Genomic DNA, 14,903 nt, shown 5'->3' with positions numbered 1-14,903 from the left:
CATCCCGCTCCATCTGTTCAATTAGAAAAGGGATTCATTCCCTCTCGTTTGTCTCACCGGTCGGTTCAGCCGAATAATCTGATGAATGTGCACCATCCAGATCAACATCTCCATCATACTCTTCCTCATCACCCTCCTCCTCCGCGTACACTCCACCTTGCATCTCCGCAACTGCCTCCTTATTCTTCCATTGCACAAGCAACACAGGAGACCAACCTCTGTGCACAACATCATGCAGGCACATCTTCCACAATTCATCTTCCCAGAGCGGGAACACCTCCCAGTACACACATTCTCTGTAATGGTCATCTCTTGAACCTCAGGGTCTATTTTGAAACCCCGCATCAACCAGGTATACAAATGTCTGACACTTTTCTACACTAGTCTAGATATACCATTGTCTATTGACTTAAATACGAACAGTACTACCCATTCCGGACCATATAAGATTTCACTGTCCTCGTAAAAAATCATAAACTGTCACATATCCGTCATACCTGGAAACCATCGATAAAAACTAGGACATTATTGCGATATAATAGAAAGTATCATGTTAAACTACATATATAATGCAAAATTCATTACAAACGTAGCCCAACATGTAATCTATACTACAACAACATATTCCCGATTTGCTATAACAAACACATCTAAATCCTACATCTATCATATCAATTATGAGTACACTATGTCTAAATCCTACATCTAATATCTAAAAATGTCTAAATACAGTACTACTTATAATTGCTAAATATACGTATAAACATGATCTAATTGCTGAACTACATCTAACCCTAGTTCTAAACCTAGATCTATATTTTATCCTACTTCTAGTAGCTATACTAACAGGTATGTAAAATAAAATCTTGATCTACATATAACCTATATCAAAATTTAGTATTAGTTGCTATTCTACTGAATTTGTTAAAAAAATGGAAAAAAATTTACCTCTTTTTTCAGCAGGGCTTCACCGCACAAATCTCCCCACCCCCTCCCCTCTCCTTTCCTCTCTCAGCTGAATGTGTCAAATGAAGTTCTGACGTCAGTAGGACCGGTCGGGCCAGCCTAAATATTCAAAAGGTCTCGTCCGCTCACTAGAAGATACCTTTTGGTGGACCCGTGCGATATCACAGCCACAAAGGTCTCGCCCATTCAATGGACGAGATCTTCCTTTCCTTGATTATTAAATATATTACCAACTGGAGCCTATACGATATCGCTTATTGAATAAGTGATGGTAGAATAGACATCATTATTTTTCAAACAGACCTATAATCTGGAAAATTTAGAAAAAAAAATAAAAAAATTCGGTAAACTTCACCCATTCCAAACGCTGCACTTTGCCGTCCTACCAGCGGCGGCGGCGGCGGCGGCGGCGAAAGGAAAGCCCTCGCAGCAAAACAAAAGCGGGCGCGGCGGCGAGGCTGGTCGGTCGGCGGACGAGGAGGCAGAAGATGTGGTGCCAGTCGTGCAAGGAGGAGTACGAAGAAGAGGACGCCGGGACTTGCAAGGAGTGCTACGAGGAGGCGAGCGAGACGGAGGAGGAGCTCAAGCGCGAGATCGACGACCTCCGCTCCCGCCTCCTCTTCCTCCGCCTCCCTTCTCCCACGCTCGACTCCGCCTGCATCGCACACTCCGACCTCCTCCTCCACGCCATCCCCGCTTCCTCCTCATCGCCCTCCAGCGCGGGCGCCGGCGACTCCGATGCCGCACGCCCCGACACACCCGCCGTCCCCGCCCACCGTGTCATCCTCGTGAGTCCTTTTCCTCTTGCCTTCTCCGTGCATCGTTTATATAATTTCTAGATGGAATTCTAGTTCTTGAAAGCTCTAGATTGAATAGTCCAGGAACAAACCTAATACCCAAAAAAGATTGTGCTCAAGGTTCTTGATGTACGTACTTATAATTTTACATGCTTGATGTTGTATAGAGTGGGTAAAGTGCTGCTCTGCCTTATATTCGGTTCTAGCAGTGAATTTCTGTTTTCATTGCGGTTCAAGGATTAGTTAATTTCCATAATGAAAAAATGTACGTACTTATAATTTTACATGCTTGATGTTGTATAGAGTGGGTAAAGTGCCGCTCTGCCTTATGTGGAATCCCTAACCCAGTCCAGTTCAGTCGCACAGGAAGGGTCTTCAAGTGTAAACCTATCAAATGTCTCCAATTTTTCAGCTTCTTCCAATATCAGACGTTGAATCCCACCCAATGCACACAGCAAGACACGTTATCTATTGGCCATCTATATTCCACATTTTTACATTTCTTAAAGGTTTCATTCCTGAAGTGGAGCTTCTCACGTATTTCATATAATTATAAATACAGTAAATAGGAGTCAGTAACTCATCTTGAACCACAAGATCAACAATATGAGCTTTGCATCTCATGTGAAGAAAGTACCTTATGCATTAATGCATTATTGCCACCCTGATTATTTAAAGCCCTTCTCATGGAGCCCATTGCACCATCATTTGAGTTTGCATTATCTATTGTAATAGTGAACACATTCTCAATGCTCCACTGAAGCAAACATTCATGTAGTGCTTTCCCTATGTTCTTTTTTGTGACAGTCTACCAAACATTTTTTTTTCATTGAGTCTACACTGGCTATCGATGCATGGTGCTGTGAAACATAGTTTTCTTGCAGAAGTCCATGCGTCAGTGGTAATGCTAACTCTTTGATTAGAAGCCTTAATGAACTTTTTTAGCTTTCCTTCCCTCTCTTCATGAAACGCGAAAAACATCTCTATACATAATACATTGTTGTCTGCCATGGAGTTGTCCAAGATGGGTGCTGGAACCTAGGACAAGCTTTTGAAATGAAACCCTCAAAACCCTTGCGTTTTGGAAGAATAGAAGGCAGCTCATCTATGACTATAATGGGAGCAAGCGCTGACCTAGGAAATACAGAGCTACTTTGGCCGTCAACACCAACTCGAAAACTTTGAACTCATGAAGGAATTGTGTGTCCTCCTTTAACTCATGCAAAAAAAGCTTGCAAAGATCACATGGATAGAACTTTGACAGCAATGTAATTTAACCAAGTTTCAATGTGGCCAAAATAACTCTATAGTTACTTGACAGTACAATAATGGTGAGGTGTAGAGATGCTCTGCGCTTTTATGAAGATGATAAAGCTAAGCTAAAACTATGTCTTAAGGTTTCTCATAAAAAATTTAGCCTCACTACTGACACATGGACTTTACAAGGCTTTAAAATTACATGTGCCTCATAGCACAATACATTGATAGCCAGTGGAGGCTTAACAAAAAGATCATTAACTTTTATTTGGTTGACAAACACAAAGTGGAGGACATAGGGATAGCACTAGGTAAGCTCATACTGAGAATGCATTCACTGCTACTCTAGATATTGATGATGCAACCTTAAATGATGGCGCGGCAGGATATATGAGAAGAGCTTTGAATAATCGGGGTAGGTGTATTGTACAAAGAACTTATCTCCAGTTATGCATGTCTCACACTATTAATCATGTTGTTTAAGATAGGTTGAAGATAGTGGCTCTTTTTTTTCTTGGATGTGTGACACTGTGAAATACGTGAAGCTTCACTTAAAGAATGAATGCATTGAAGAATGTCAGCAAATGAGCAAATTTGATTGTGAATCAATGATGTGTTTGGATGTGTGCATGTACTAGGTGTTATTCACTCTGTCTTGTGTCAGAGGTGGCTGAAAATTTTGTAGAATAACTTGATATGTTTGCTCTTGAACACCCTCTCTACATAACAAAGCTAGGTTGGGATTCCATGTAAGACAGATTGGGCGCATGCTTGTCAATTTGAAGATTTTTTGAAACTTTTTTATGGTTTTACAAACAATGTTTTTGGCATCAATATGCTGCCGAAACAAAATTAGATCAGAATGTTTCTGAACATGTTGAAGAGCCGGTACTTGGTTTGACATTCTCTCTGTGCCCGAAACCTTTCTCTGTAGAAAAAACCATACATATATGTGATGAAAGATGATTGTACTGGAATTCGACTCTTGCAGAGCAGAGTCTAGGGAGTGGGGTAGTAGCATTATACTTTCATCCCCAAGGTAGGTCGCAATGGCAAACATGAACTCTCAACATGCTTGTCAGTTGTATCTAAGTGCCGGACACATCAGCTAAATGATGAGGTGGAGTAGAGAGAGCATAAAACAAGGATGTCATATGTAACACAAAATACAATCTCTTCCCTGATGAAGGCAGCATAGTTACTGCTTGAATCAGCATTGGAGCAACAAACTGTATCTAAAATGCGTATGTCGTGGCCCCATAACTCAAATGTCTGCCCTTATTAACGTTTTCTTGCTGTGTTAAAGCCAGTCTAAAATACAATGCATTGGTGGTGAGGTGGATGTCTTGTGCAGCCCATTAGGGCCTATGAGATGGAGGAAGGGAGCAGCACCCGTACCTTCCTAAAGCCGGCATCACTAGCCATATGTGGTACTGTTAAGTGTTGACCCACACAATAGGATGAATTTGATATTTTAGAGATAAGATTAGATTGAGTTGCTATCTAATTCTTTAAATTTAGAGAAGTTTCTTAAGGTCAGTCTCCCCCTCTTCTCTCCTACCCTTATGGTGCAGCTACCTCCCCGCTGTCGTGCCACTTGGTTCCAGGGACAGCTCAACTAGGTCTAAGGGCCCTTGCCCCTCCCTCCCCCTCCCCCTCTCGCTCTCATATAAAATACAAGACACAATGGGTTAGATATGCCCAAAGTAGGTGCCACATAGTACATGTTAGTGCTGATTAACAACCTGGCATAGATAAGTTTGAATTTTGCTCCAGAGAGACATAAATTCATGGCCTGTGAAGATTTATTCATTTTCAGCCCTGCCACACCTCTCTCTTTTTCTTCTAATTTTGCACCAGAATGAGAGTAAATTCATAGTACATGAAGATTGATTCATTTTGGGTCCTGCCACACATTTTCATTCAGAATCCTTGATCTATCAACTGTTCTGAGGCAATACTTGACTTTTTAATCTTTTTTTGGAAAAGATTAGTTGACTTTTTAATCTCATCGTATATGATAGTTAGGTGCATAGCTAGTCATGTGAACTTCAACAAGATGTAAGTAGTTTTAACCTGACATTTTTCATAGATCTTTAGTCCATAGTCACAGGAGTAAGGGTGAATGGTGCGTTCCACAATCCTAGGCCGTCGACCCGAATTGAGAGATGGGGTTGAATAGGGTCGACATTCCGTTTCAGGTTGGGTCGCAGCCCTGTCTCCGCCGGGACGTTGAGAAGACTGCAGCGCGGTGATTCACGGTGGTGAGGGCGTTAGTAGAGGCGATGGTGATGGATCTTGCTCCAGATCGATCGTCTTTCACTCGTGTGCCGTCATTGCGAGCCCAGCCTCCTTTTCCCCTCCCCCTATCGCCGGCTCATCTCCGTGCAGCCAAGGGGGGATCCCATCGGCCCAGGGGGGGGATCCCATCGGAGAGGGCAGCTAGAGATGCAGCGAAGACGTGTGTGAGGTAGCTAGTTTCTTCGCTGGCTGGACGGTGTGGGTTGCGGCAGCCGCCAAAGGCGTGTCTGGCGTCGGGCATGCCAATGTGAGGGTCTCTATCTAGGGCGGTGGGTGACGGATTGAGGAGTTGAGGACGAGGACTGAGGAGCAGAGGATGAACCCTAAAGGCCTAAACCCTGAGCTGGGCTGGGCCGGCCTCCGAGCTGCTTGCGACCCAGCTTGGGCTCAGCTTGTTTGGCGTTCGAGCTAGGAAGACAGCTTGGGTTTGGCTTGTTTGGCCATTGAGTCTTGGGGTCATTGACGAGGTATGTGGGATAAGGTACATTGATCCCCGACCTCAAGCTTCGTGTCGGGGTCATTGACCCAGAATCCTTGGGGTTACAAACCTCGTCGCGAATCGTCGCCCTGAAGAAATATACCCCCTTTGTACCACACTTTTGACAGGTGTTGATTTGCGTCCCGTGGTGCCGTTCCTCGACCAGGTCGACCTGGATTTCTGGTGACTATGTTTACATGTATTAGTTCTCTAGTTTGTTTACTTGAGATATTTCTCATTTGTGTCTTGCTGACTTGCTTGTAGCGTTGTAATTATTTGTTGCAGTAGAAATGTATTGTACGTTAAACTGGGTTTCTCTTTGAAACAGGCCAGCAGATCTCCTGTTTTCCGAGCAATGCTTGAAAATGAGATGGAAGAGAGTCGGAGTGGCATCATAAAAATCTATGATGTGTCTTATGATGTCCTTCGTTCGTTTGTTCATTACATGTACACAGGAGAAGCACTCCTAGATGAGCAAATGGCATCTGATCTCCTGGTGTTGGCTGAGAAGTATGAAGTAAAGCATCTGAAGGCCTACTGTGAAAAGTTCATAACATCCAAGGTGAACAATGATAACGCCATTGCCCACTATGCCTTTGCGCATCGCCACAGTGCAAAGCAGCTGCTTGAGGCCTCCCTTTCTGTCCTCATGGACAACATGTCCACACTAGCGGATCGAGAAGAATACAAGGAGCTTGTGGAGAAGGACCCAAGGCTCGTTGTGGAGATCTATGAGGCCTATCTCAACCGACAAGTCAACACTGCTGCTGGGAAGGACACAGATTGCAGTTGTAGGAAGTGATAATGAAAAACAAAACTGTTTAGAGTAGTAGTATTGTAACCATGCATTTGCGTATTCATGTAGGCAAGACTTGAACATTAAATTCTCCTGCAGCTTAGATGCAAAACTGCTAATTCTGGTTTATCATATAGGGTGTTGCTGATGATACTGTGCTCTACTGTTGATGAAATGTGATGTACTGGCATCTTCATGTAATATAGTTAACTAGTGTGATGGGCATTTAACATTCAAGGTATGCACAAGACCTTGATCTTACGGCAGCTACCATACTCAGGCAGGTGTTATGTGCTGTTTTTTATTGTCAAAACACACTTTTCTGCCGGTTGGTTTAAACTTTTTATCGTATAAGAATTCTGTATGTATTTTCATGCAAGAATATAATGCGTTGCAATTTGCTCCCATCAATTTCGATAGGGCTCAATTCTGCCTGTTGCCCTGGTTAGCTCATTTATCTGAACATTCTCTGATAAACTGTAACCTGAAATTGTGACCGGTAGATTATGCGACTCATAATGGACATAACATATTGCAGCAAAACAATCCTGATATATACACGGTTTATGGAGATGCTACTAGGTGTGAACTTATGTTTTACATGCATCTGGTGAGACTGGGCAGGCAGAGATTATGGTACAACTATTAGTCTTTTTGTCCTTTCAACGCTTTTCACTCTTCAATTGCTTGTCCTGTTTATTTTTGAAAATAAAGATACAACCGGCATTACATGTCCAGTAAAATTTTGATTTTGTAAGCATGTTCAGAATTTGGAAAAATATTCTGAAAATGCTTACAATTGCAATGTATCTTACAGATTCTATTCGGTCTCCACAAGGAAAATGGGGCATTGATAAGAGTCTTTGCTTTCGCTAATTTGACACATCATGACACAATTATCTGAGACCTGGGCTATGAAGAGAGATAAATTGTCCGGAGCACAACTTTGGGAGCCGTCATGTTGCCACCATTTCAAAAACTAACTCCTGGACCACAACTATATACAAACCGATGCTAAGAGCTAGTGTGGAAAACTTGCCAAATTCTGACAAGCTGATAACCGCAACAAATTGACTACCAAAATCTATCAACTCGTTGATGAGATACACACTAAGATGCTAGTAGTCAGCAAACAGTTCAGCAAGTTGCTCATCTGTCCATCCTGCTACAGAAGCAACTGACACCGTTTTCTTTGGGTTGGGAAGAAATGATCCACCGATGGTAGTAGCATATTCTTTAGTTGGCTCAACATTACCTTCATTTGCAGCATTCAAGTCCCTTCGCTGATGCTCATTGGGTTTCCTCATTAAAGCGTGCTCACCACTAAACTTTTCTGCTATATTATCCAACTCCAGCTCAATGTTCATAATACTCTCTATACCATGCTTGTTCTCAGTATCCATACTTGAATTTGCTGCTGCACCATTGCCATCAGAAAGAATTGCACCACTCTTCAGCTTTTTGCTACTATGGAGCATCTGTTCATTATCGAATGGTCGCCTAAGATTTTCATTAGCACTAGCTTGAGTACAATATCTGTCCCCAGACAAGACTGAGCTTCCACCTATACTAGACTGCAAACATGTCGTGTTTGGAATATTCAAATTTTGCTGGGGATGCCCATCAGTACTGCTGTTCGATGTACGCCAGCTGCGTGAACCTTCCGTCAATATTTGTAGTCCAATTTCCTGGCTATTTCCCGAACTACACCTAGCATAAGTATCCAGTGTTGAAGAGCTATTAGTTGAATCAGGTGTTCCATGGTGATCACTAGATACCTTGGCAACTGTCATCTCCTTGCTACTGGACATCATCCTTTCACGACCTAAAAGTCTCATCATTACATTGTTGGTAGAACCTTCAGCTTCACTTCTTTCATACATGGGTGAACTTCCTCCTTGTCTCTGCTGGCAATTATCTGGATTTATGCTATTAAAAGTTTTCAGCGACAGCTGGCTGCTATTGTAGCTTGGAACATTCTTGATTGGAGGATTTAAATTTGTTTTATTTGCTACGCAATGAATAATGCCTCTGTCCAAGCTCAAAGTACTACTGCGAGCAACATTGGCTGCTTCACTACTTTCACAATGTACCTTGGCAACATGACTATCCTTGGTCCTGGAGATCATCTTACTGAAGATTGATGCTGTTCCTTCAGATGTTTCAATTTCAGCTCTCCTTTCCATGTGGTTATCTCCTAGGTGTGCAACCCTTCCTGTTTCTGTGCACTTTGCTGCTTTGGAATGTGCAAAAAATTGCATCATTTTAGTGATACTTGTTAAAGAGAAATGGATGAAACTATGATTGGAAGTTACCAGGCAGTTGACTTTCAGTAGTACTTGATGAAATCACTTGCCTAGATGGGGCATCACAGTCCTTTCGCAGAACCTGCAAAAGTGAGCACCGTTGTTACAGGAGCCTCTGATACAAAAATATGATGTAATGTGTTTGAGAGTATTATAATTGCATTTTGAAATTGACAAAACACTGTTGTGAAACTGCTGCAAAAATATGGTTATACAATTCTCAAGTCCTGAGACATAGAAAGCAACTGAACTCAAGGATAAATATCAAGTGGAATCCCTTTTTGTAGTGTAATCGTGCAATCACTAAAGCACTGACGTTTCAAAAAATTTATATGTTGAGTCCGTACCCAAACCGATTGCTGATTGCAAGATTGTACCTGAAGATGTGATTGCACTTGATACGCTACATTCAAGTAATGGTCCCTTCCTCATTAACACAGATCCAATGCATAAAAAATTCCATTTTATAACTGGCAGCCTTAATTAGATTCCCAAAAATTGAATACAAGGATATTTTAGTACCGCCTGTTTTACTCTAAGTCTCTAACTTCTTTTTTTCTTTTTCTACTTAACTCCTAGCATTTTTTATAGGACCATTTCCTATTTCCATAACATTTTGCATCATGTGTTCTTTTCTACACCATGTTACTATTCCCTTAAAGAAGATCACTTTATAAATACAGAAAAAGGGGAAACAGGTCAATTTTACATCATCAAAATGGCAGAGTTTAATCTCATGCCACCACAGAAAATAACTTGAAACACGCAGGGCTGACCAACAACTACCCTAACCCTAGCACATGTATGTTTTTGCAACAGAATGTTTGGTTTCCTCAAATAGATGTTCCCAACATTGGTGCAGGTTCATCATTTTTCATTCCCCCACTGTTAAATACCACTCTGAAGAATTATCTTGTAGTTTTGATTTCTATTGATTGTAAACTTCTGGCTCCCTTGAATTTTATGATTTCCATTAGGTTCGAGACAGAGTTAAAGATATGGCAATATAATTTTAAGTTCTGGTCAATTTATTCATGGCAATATTCCTTTGCTTCATCCAAATCTCTATTTCTTTTTATTTCTAGCTTTACACTAGTTTTCCAAAGATGGTACTTTTTCTATGTTCAAGGCCTTTGCGCAGATTATCTGGTGAAAGTTTTTTTAAACTCTTGTGGCTACTACTCAGGTGATCTGGTTCCTTGTCTAAACCAGTTCTTACACCATCATGATGTATTAAACTTTAGCATTGCGTTAGAATTTAGAAATTAGTGTTAAATGCTTGCCTCAGCCCCGGGCCTCTGAGATGTCAGGAATGACTAACATGCAAGTTACATGTTTCCAGAAGTAAACAATATCAAAATGTTATATTTCAGTAATGTCGTATTGGTTTGAACAAATAAATTGGGAAAGCATCAACATGTACATCATGAACTGATTGCACACATTGGTAGCAATCTAAAAGAGTATGAATAATACCTTTACCACTTTTCCTTTAGTAACGTTCAGGTAGCATGCTGTGCGAGATGGACGGAAAACAGCTACCTGAAATTGATAATTTCTTCAACAGCTCAACCAATTACTTTCCACCACAGAAGAGTAGTTTGACAACAGAAGAAACCAACTTGTTCCACAACTTATATATCCTCACCTTACTGAGAAGAATGACACACCCAATTGATATATCCTGGCCAATATTTCCCTCTGAAAGAACTTTCTTGTGAACTGAAGCCTTGATTGTGTCTGTTGGATCCTATCAAGAATAACCAATCGTCATTTCCACTCAGGTAAAAAGATATGTACTTCTCTTCAACATATAATACTTAGTTTACTTACGGCCTTCAATGCAATTGTGTCAGCTGAAAAGTAAAATAGAAATAACGAATCCCATTATAAAAAAGCTTCAGCTGTCCATGCATCAATGAATGTAATCAATTAAATTTCTCAAAATAATAACATCACAGGGAGTAGAATCACACAATGATGCCCACACTCACCTTCAGTGTCAGGATGAGATCTCCGAGCCCATTTGGCTTGCACGATGTCACCACCCCGACCACCTGATGACAAACAAGAACCCCAAAACTGATGAATTCATCATGAAAACACGCACATATCAAATAGAAGGGCCATCTAAAACAACAAACTTGATGGCAGCTCGCACGCACCAGAGGCGCTCGAAGTAATTCCTGGTCGCCCTTGATCCCCCTAATCCCCGGCTGCTCCCAGGTGCGGTCATTTCCTGCATCCAAAACCACACGAGGAGACCAATCAAACACAAAAATTAACACGAAATGCAGAAAATTCGTGGCCCGCGGCTATTCCTCACCGAGGAACTGCAGCGCGCAGAGCCACGGGTGGAGCAGGAAGTCAGCGTCCGCGGTCTGGGCGTTCGCCGCGCAGCCCAGGACCGGCGAGGCGGCGGTGGAGCGGAGGCGCATCGCTTCCTGGACGGCGGAGGCAGGCCCGGGGATGCGCTGGTGGTGGGAGGAGCGCGGCGGGGATTTGCTCGGGTGGGGGGTGGCGTTGGTGGAGGGGCGGAGGAGGCGAGAGGAGGGGAGATCGATGCGGATGTCGGAGTCTTTGACGTCCAGCACGTCCGCCCAGGCGGCGGCCTCGTCTTCCATGGCGGCGACATCGGCGGCGGGGCGTGGGAGTTGCGCCATGGCAGAGAATTAGAGAAGTGGTAGTGGGTCAGTGGGTGTGTGATGGCGCGGCAAGCCGGGCCAGCGGCGGGAGGTGGCCCACCGACTTTTCGGTTCCCTTGCTCTATTTGGGCTGGGCTCAGTGCACGCTAGAGGCCCATGTTAAGGTGTGCGGGCGCTTGCAGTCCTAGGCTTTAGTAGGGAAAAGGTTCATTAAAAAAAGTAGAGCAACAGTTTCTCTACCGAAAAGAAATGGGTAGATAAATAGTTTGCAGGAAGATGTTCTCTGGCCAGATTGGTAGCAGTGCTTACCAGAGTACGAGTCGAGGCTCAGTAGCTCGGTGTTGATGTCCACCGATTTTACTAGTTACCAGAGTCCCAATATCAGTGTTAGCGGTGTGATTTGTGTTGAGTGTATGGGCTGATATTAGGGCTAATGCTATCGCTGAAATTCGGCTGAAATCGCCAAATATCGAACTTATCGGCCACTCCTAGAAAGGTGTCATTTTGGGCCAATCTTAATGTTTTTATTTGAATTTAAGTACACGAAAGAGTACAACGCAGACACAGACTCTGCCTAAGCGCAGCCGTAAAGCTCTACCTGCAAGTCCTTTGTTCCATTCTTGCCCGATCCAATCATTGTTCTAAAAATTTGCCTACTGACAGTGGGATCCACGCTTCGGGATGACTTATTTATTCTTTAAAAATTCTTAATTGAATTCGATTTGAATGGCTTTGGTTGAAATGCATCCAATAATATGTGAAAGTTAGATTTACTGGTCTTAGACCATCTTCAACAGATACTTTAAAAATTTATCCTCTATAATACTATTACAGCATCCTCTTACACTATTACAGTACTATTTATTTTTCTATCTCCAACAACTACCATATTTCCTACCTTCTACTACTCTTCTCCTCCCTCTAGACCCACAATCAACCTCTATGAACAGTATTGCGGGTTTCTACAGTGTTTCAGCACATTTGGAGTACCAGATTCACTCTCCTCAACACTGTAGCACTGGATAGCTATTGAAGACCAAATTCGAGTACTACAGTGTTTTCGAGGGTACTGTAGCAATAGAACCCTTCTATGTTGGAGATGGCCTTACCGGAGGGGTATGATAATTTGTAAAAAAAATTGTAGCAAGAACCCTGGTTCATGTTGTGGTGTATATTGTACACCTAAATAAGCTTTTTCGACCATTTAATGGTTATTGTATGGCACAAAACATTTTGTATGGGGTTCTCTAGTGCTTCTATTTACATTGAGCTTTAATATTTTATCATTCTAAGTTGAACAGAGCCACTTGTTAGAATTTCAATTGAATTCGAGGAGTTTGGCATCTCCAAATCTCAACCTCGACCGCTGTCATCAATAGCTAACATTATATTGGATCCCAACCGGGTAGCTCATGAACTTTGATTTTTCAATTTAAGAATAGATGATCTAGTGTGAGATCATGTATGTTGAAAAATAGTGTTATTGTGAAATTGACAAAGCTTTTGGCATTTTGATGATGATGTTCATGTGTGGTTTGATATGTGCAATACACTCATGTGAGTAGTGTTGTTTGGATTGCACAAGTCAAGTATGTGAGAATTTGTGTGTTGGAATCATGATCACAACATAGTGAACAGTGTTTATAATGGTGAGTGTGATAACTATTCTTCTCTTATCATTACACCGATCAGGTGGGGTATTTATAACCGTATCTCAACCACCTGATCATCATTACATTTATGTCCCTTATCCATTGTAACATTGCTTCTAGCACTAGGAAATACCCCAGGATATTCCCAAGGCATTACGTCATTTTACACATATGGTGTTCAATTCAATTCTATCTGACACATGTCCTAAAGGGGCCCACATTGAGCCCTCTTTCGAGGCTATCGGTGAGCCCCCTCGAGTCATCTTCTGGCTTGGTTTCAGTTAACCCACAGGCTCCTTCTCGGACTAGCCTTCGCTCTCTTGTCAAAAGTCCTTGCGCGTGCCCCTTCGTCCTCAGGGCTCTGTTCTACCCTTCATCCTCTGGGCTTTGGTGTACCCTTCGTACCGGGCTTCATTATACCCCTTTGTCCTTTTGTCCTCGTCTTTGGGCTTCGTCCTTTGGACTTTGCTACCATTTGCGCCCTACGGTCCTCATGCCCAGGCTTCACCCTTTACGCTTCGCTTCCACTGTAAATCCTTAGTCGTTGCTCCATCGGGGTTGGGCCTTCGTGAGCAACTCGACCCCTGCAAGGTAAATGAAGGAGACATTGCCATATGAAGCGACACACTCCTCCCTTTTCAATAGCACCTTTTTCGGCTGGCAATGCGCGTAGTGCAAATATGTGAAGGCCATGATGCTGGGTTTCTGACCTTCAGATAGCCAGACCCACCCAAAAACAGAAAGGCGAATGATGGTGTTTAGCGTCAGCTGCTAGATTTGCACTTGTACCGGCTTAGCACACCAGCCAGCATAGAATTCCAGTGGAAACAAAGGCCAACATAAAAGAATTCGTGGAAGATGATGACCTCATCCTCGCGTGGCTGAGGGGTCGACTCCTTGGGAGAAGGCACCTAGGCTTCGCTGGCCTTGTGAATCCAACCCTTCTCCACTAGGCACTTGATGTGTTCTTCAGTGCATCGGTTGGGCCTGAAATAGAAGGTCGAAGGAACCTTGTCACTGGCGCGTTGGAGCATGGGCTTTGTCATCTCACCGAGGGGGAAAGATACCTAGAGTAGAGCGCAGGGCCAGCCACCCGAAGGGTCGGGAGTAGCCCAGAAAGATTGGCGAAGGCAAGAGGAGTGTAACAAGAGAAAAGACTGACACTAGGAGTAGGAAGGAAATACCAAAAGGGGGGGTCCTCCATATATATACACCCCGCACCTAAACCGTACCACTAAAGAACCTGGAGCATGTCACTGCACGTGGGACGAATGCTAGAGTGACACGTGCCTTCCGCACGGGGCCCGCAACATCCGTGTCATATTTGCACATTAAAAAATCACAGGACAATGGAGGGACAAATCGCGAAAAATGGGGGACCCACATGCTGCCTAGGAACCTCCCACGTAGTCGTACGATGCCATAACTGTGTGCGACAGAGGTACTGTGACGCTTGGGAACCCTTTGGGAATTACAACCATCGCCACTTAACTCCAAATAACGTGCGACTGTTCGCCTCCTAAAAATAGCCTAATCCACCACCTATAAACACAGAAGTCACTTCCGTAACTCCCCCATAACATTCAAGCTCGCTAGGTTTTCTCCTTCTGCCCTTTAGCCACCGGCATTTAAACCAGCCAAGTCTCGCTGAGGGTAGTCATGGATTGGTTGGAACTCCCGTGGACTGCCCTTCGATCCATCGTCA

At 43.1% G+C, this 14,903-nt stretch overlaps 2 protein-coding genes across 4 annotated transcripts; one reads left to right on the top strand and one right to left on the bottom strand.

Moving 5' to 3' along the window:
- The first annotated feature begins 1,306 nt into the window (after positions 1-1,306).
- Positions 1,307-6,856, top strand: LOC133891419 (BTB/POZ domain-containing protein At4g08455-like). The gene is made up of 2 exons (XM_062332135.1): positions 1,307-1,754; positions 6,128-6,856. Exons 1-2 carry the CDS (start codon positions 1,455-1,457, stop codon positions 6,599-6,601), a joined length of 774 nt encoding a protein of 257 aa, XP_062188119.1. The 5' UTR covers positions 1,307-1,454; the 3' UTR covers positions 6,602-6,856.
- Positions 6,857-7,361: 505 nt separating this feature from the next.
- Positions 7,362-11,630, bottom strand: LOC133891340 (uncharacterized). Of its 3 annotated transcripts, none has more exons than XM_062332055.1 (7): positions 11,228-11,630; positions 11,067-11,140; positions 10,896-10,958; positions 10,550-10,641; positions 10,378-10,459; positions 8,911-8,983; positions 7,362-8,831 (listed from the first exon to the last, which is right to left on the bottom strand). In XM_062332055.1, exons 1-7 carry the CDS (start codon positions 11,562-11,564, stop codon positions 7,714-7,716), a joined length of 1,839 nt encoding a protein of 612 aa, XP_062188039.1. In that variant the 5' UTR covers positions 11,565-11,630; the 3' UTR covers positions 7,362-7,713. The 3 variants fall into 3 exon arrangements, with proteins under 3 accessions (XP_062188039.1, XP_062188041.1, XP_062188040.1); XM_062332057.1 differs by having other exon boundaries at positions 10,378-10,443; positions 10,550-10,651; positions 11,228-11,628; XM_062332056.1 differs by having other exon boundaries at positions 7,362-8,828; positions 11,228-11,628.
- Between the last annotated feature and the right edge of the window lie 3,273 nt (positions 11,631-14,903).

Source organism: Phragmites australis, chromosome 14 (assembly GCF_958298935.1).
Source record: "Phragmites australis chromosome 14, lpPhrAust1.1, whole genome shotgun sequence".
Classification (NCBI taxonomy): Eukaryota; Viridiplantae; Streptophyta; class Magnoliopsida; order Poales; family Poaceae; genus Phragmites; species Phragmites australis.
The sequence above is the reverse complement of the archived record's forward strand: the minus strand, read 5'-3'. Positions and strand labels throughout refer to the sequence as shown.

Bases quoted from the DNA above. Each gene is read 5' to 3' on its own strand.
- LOC133891340 (XM_062332055.1), bottom strand. From the start codon at position 11,564: ATGGCGCAACTCCCACGCCCCGCCGCCGATGTCGCCGCCATGGAAGAC. The intron at 10,642-10,895 runs GTGAGTGTGGGC...AGGATCCAACAG, and splicing joins ATCTCATCCTGACACTGAAG to ACACAATCAAGGCTTCAGTT. The intron at 10,460-10,549 runs GTGAGGATATAT...GAGCTGTTGAAG, and splicing joins GTGTCATTCTTCTCAGTAAG to AAATTATCAATTTCAGGTAG.
- LOC133891419 (XM_062332135.1), top strand. From the start codon at position 1,455: ATGTGGTGCCAGTCGTGCAAGGAGGAGTACGAAGAAGAGGACGCCGGG. The intron at 1,755-6,127 runs GTGAGTCCTTTT...TCTTTGAAACAG, and splicing joins CCGCCCACCGTGTCATCCTC to GCCAGCAGATCTCCTGTTTT.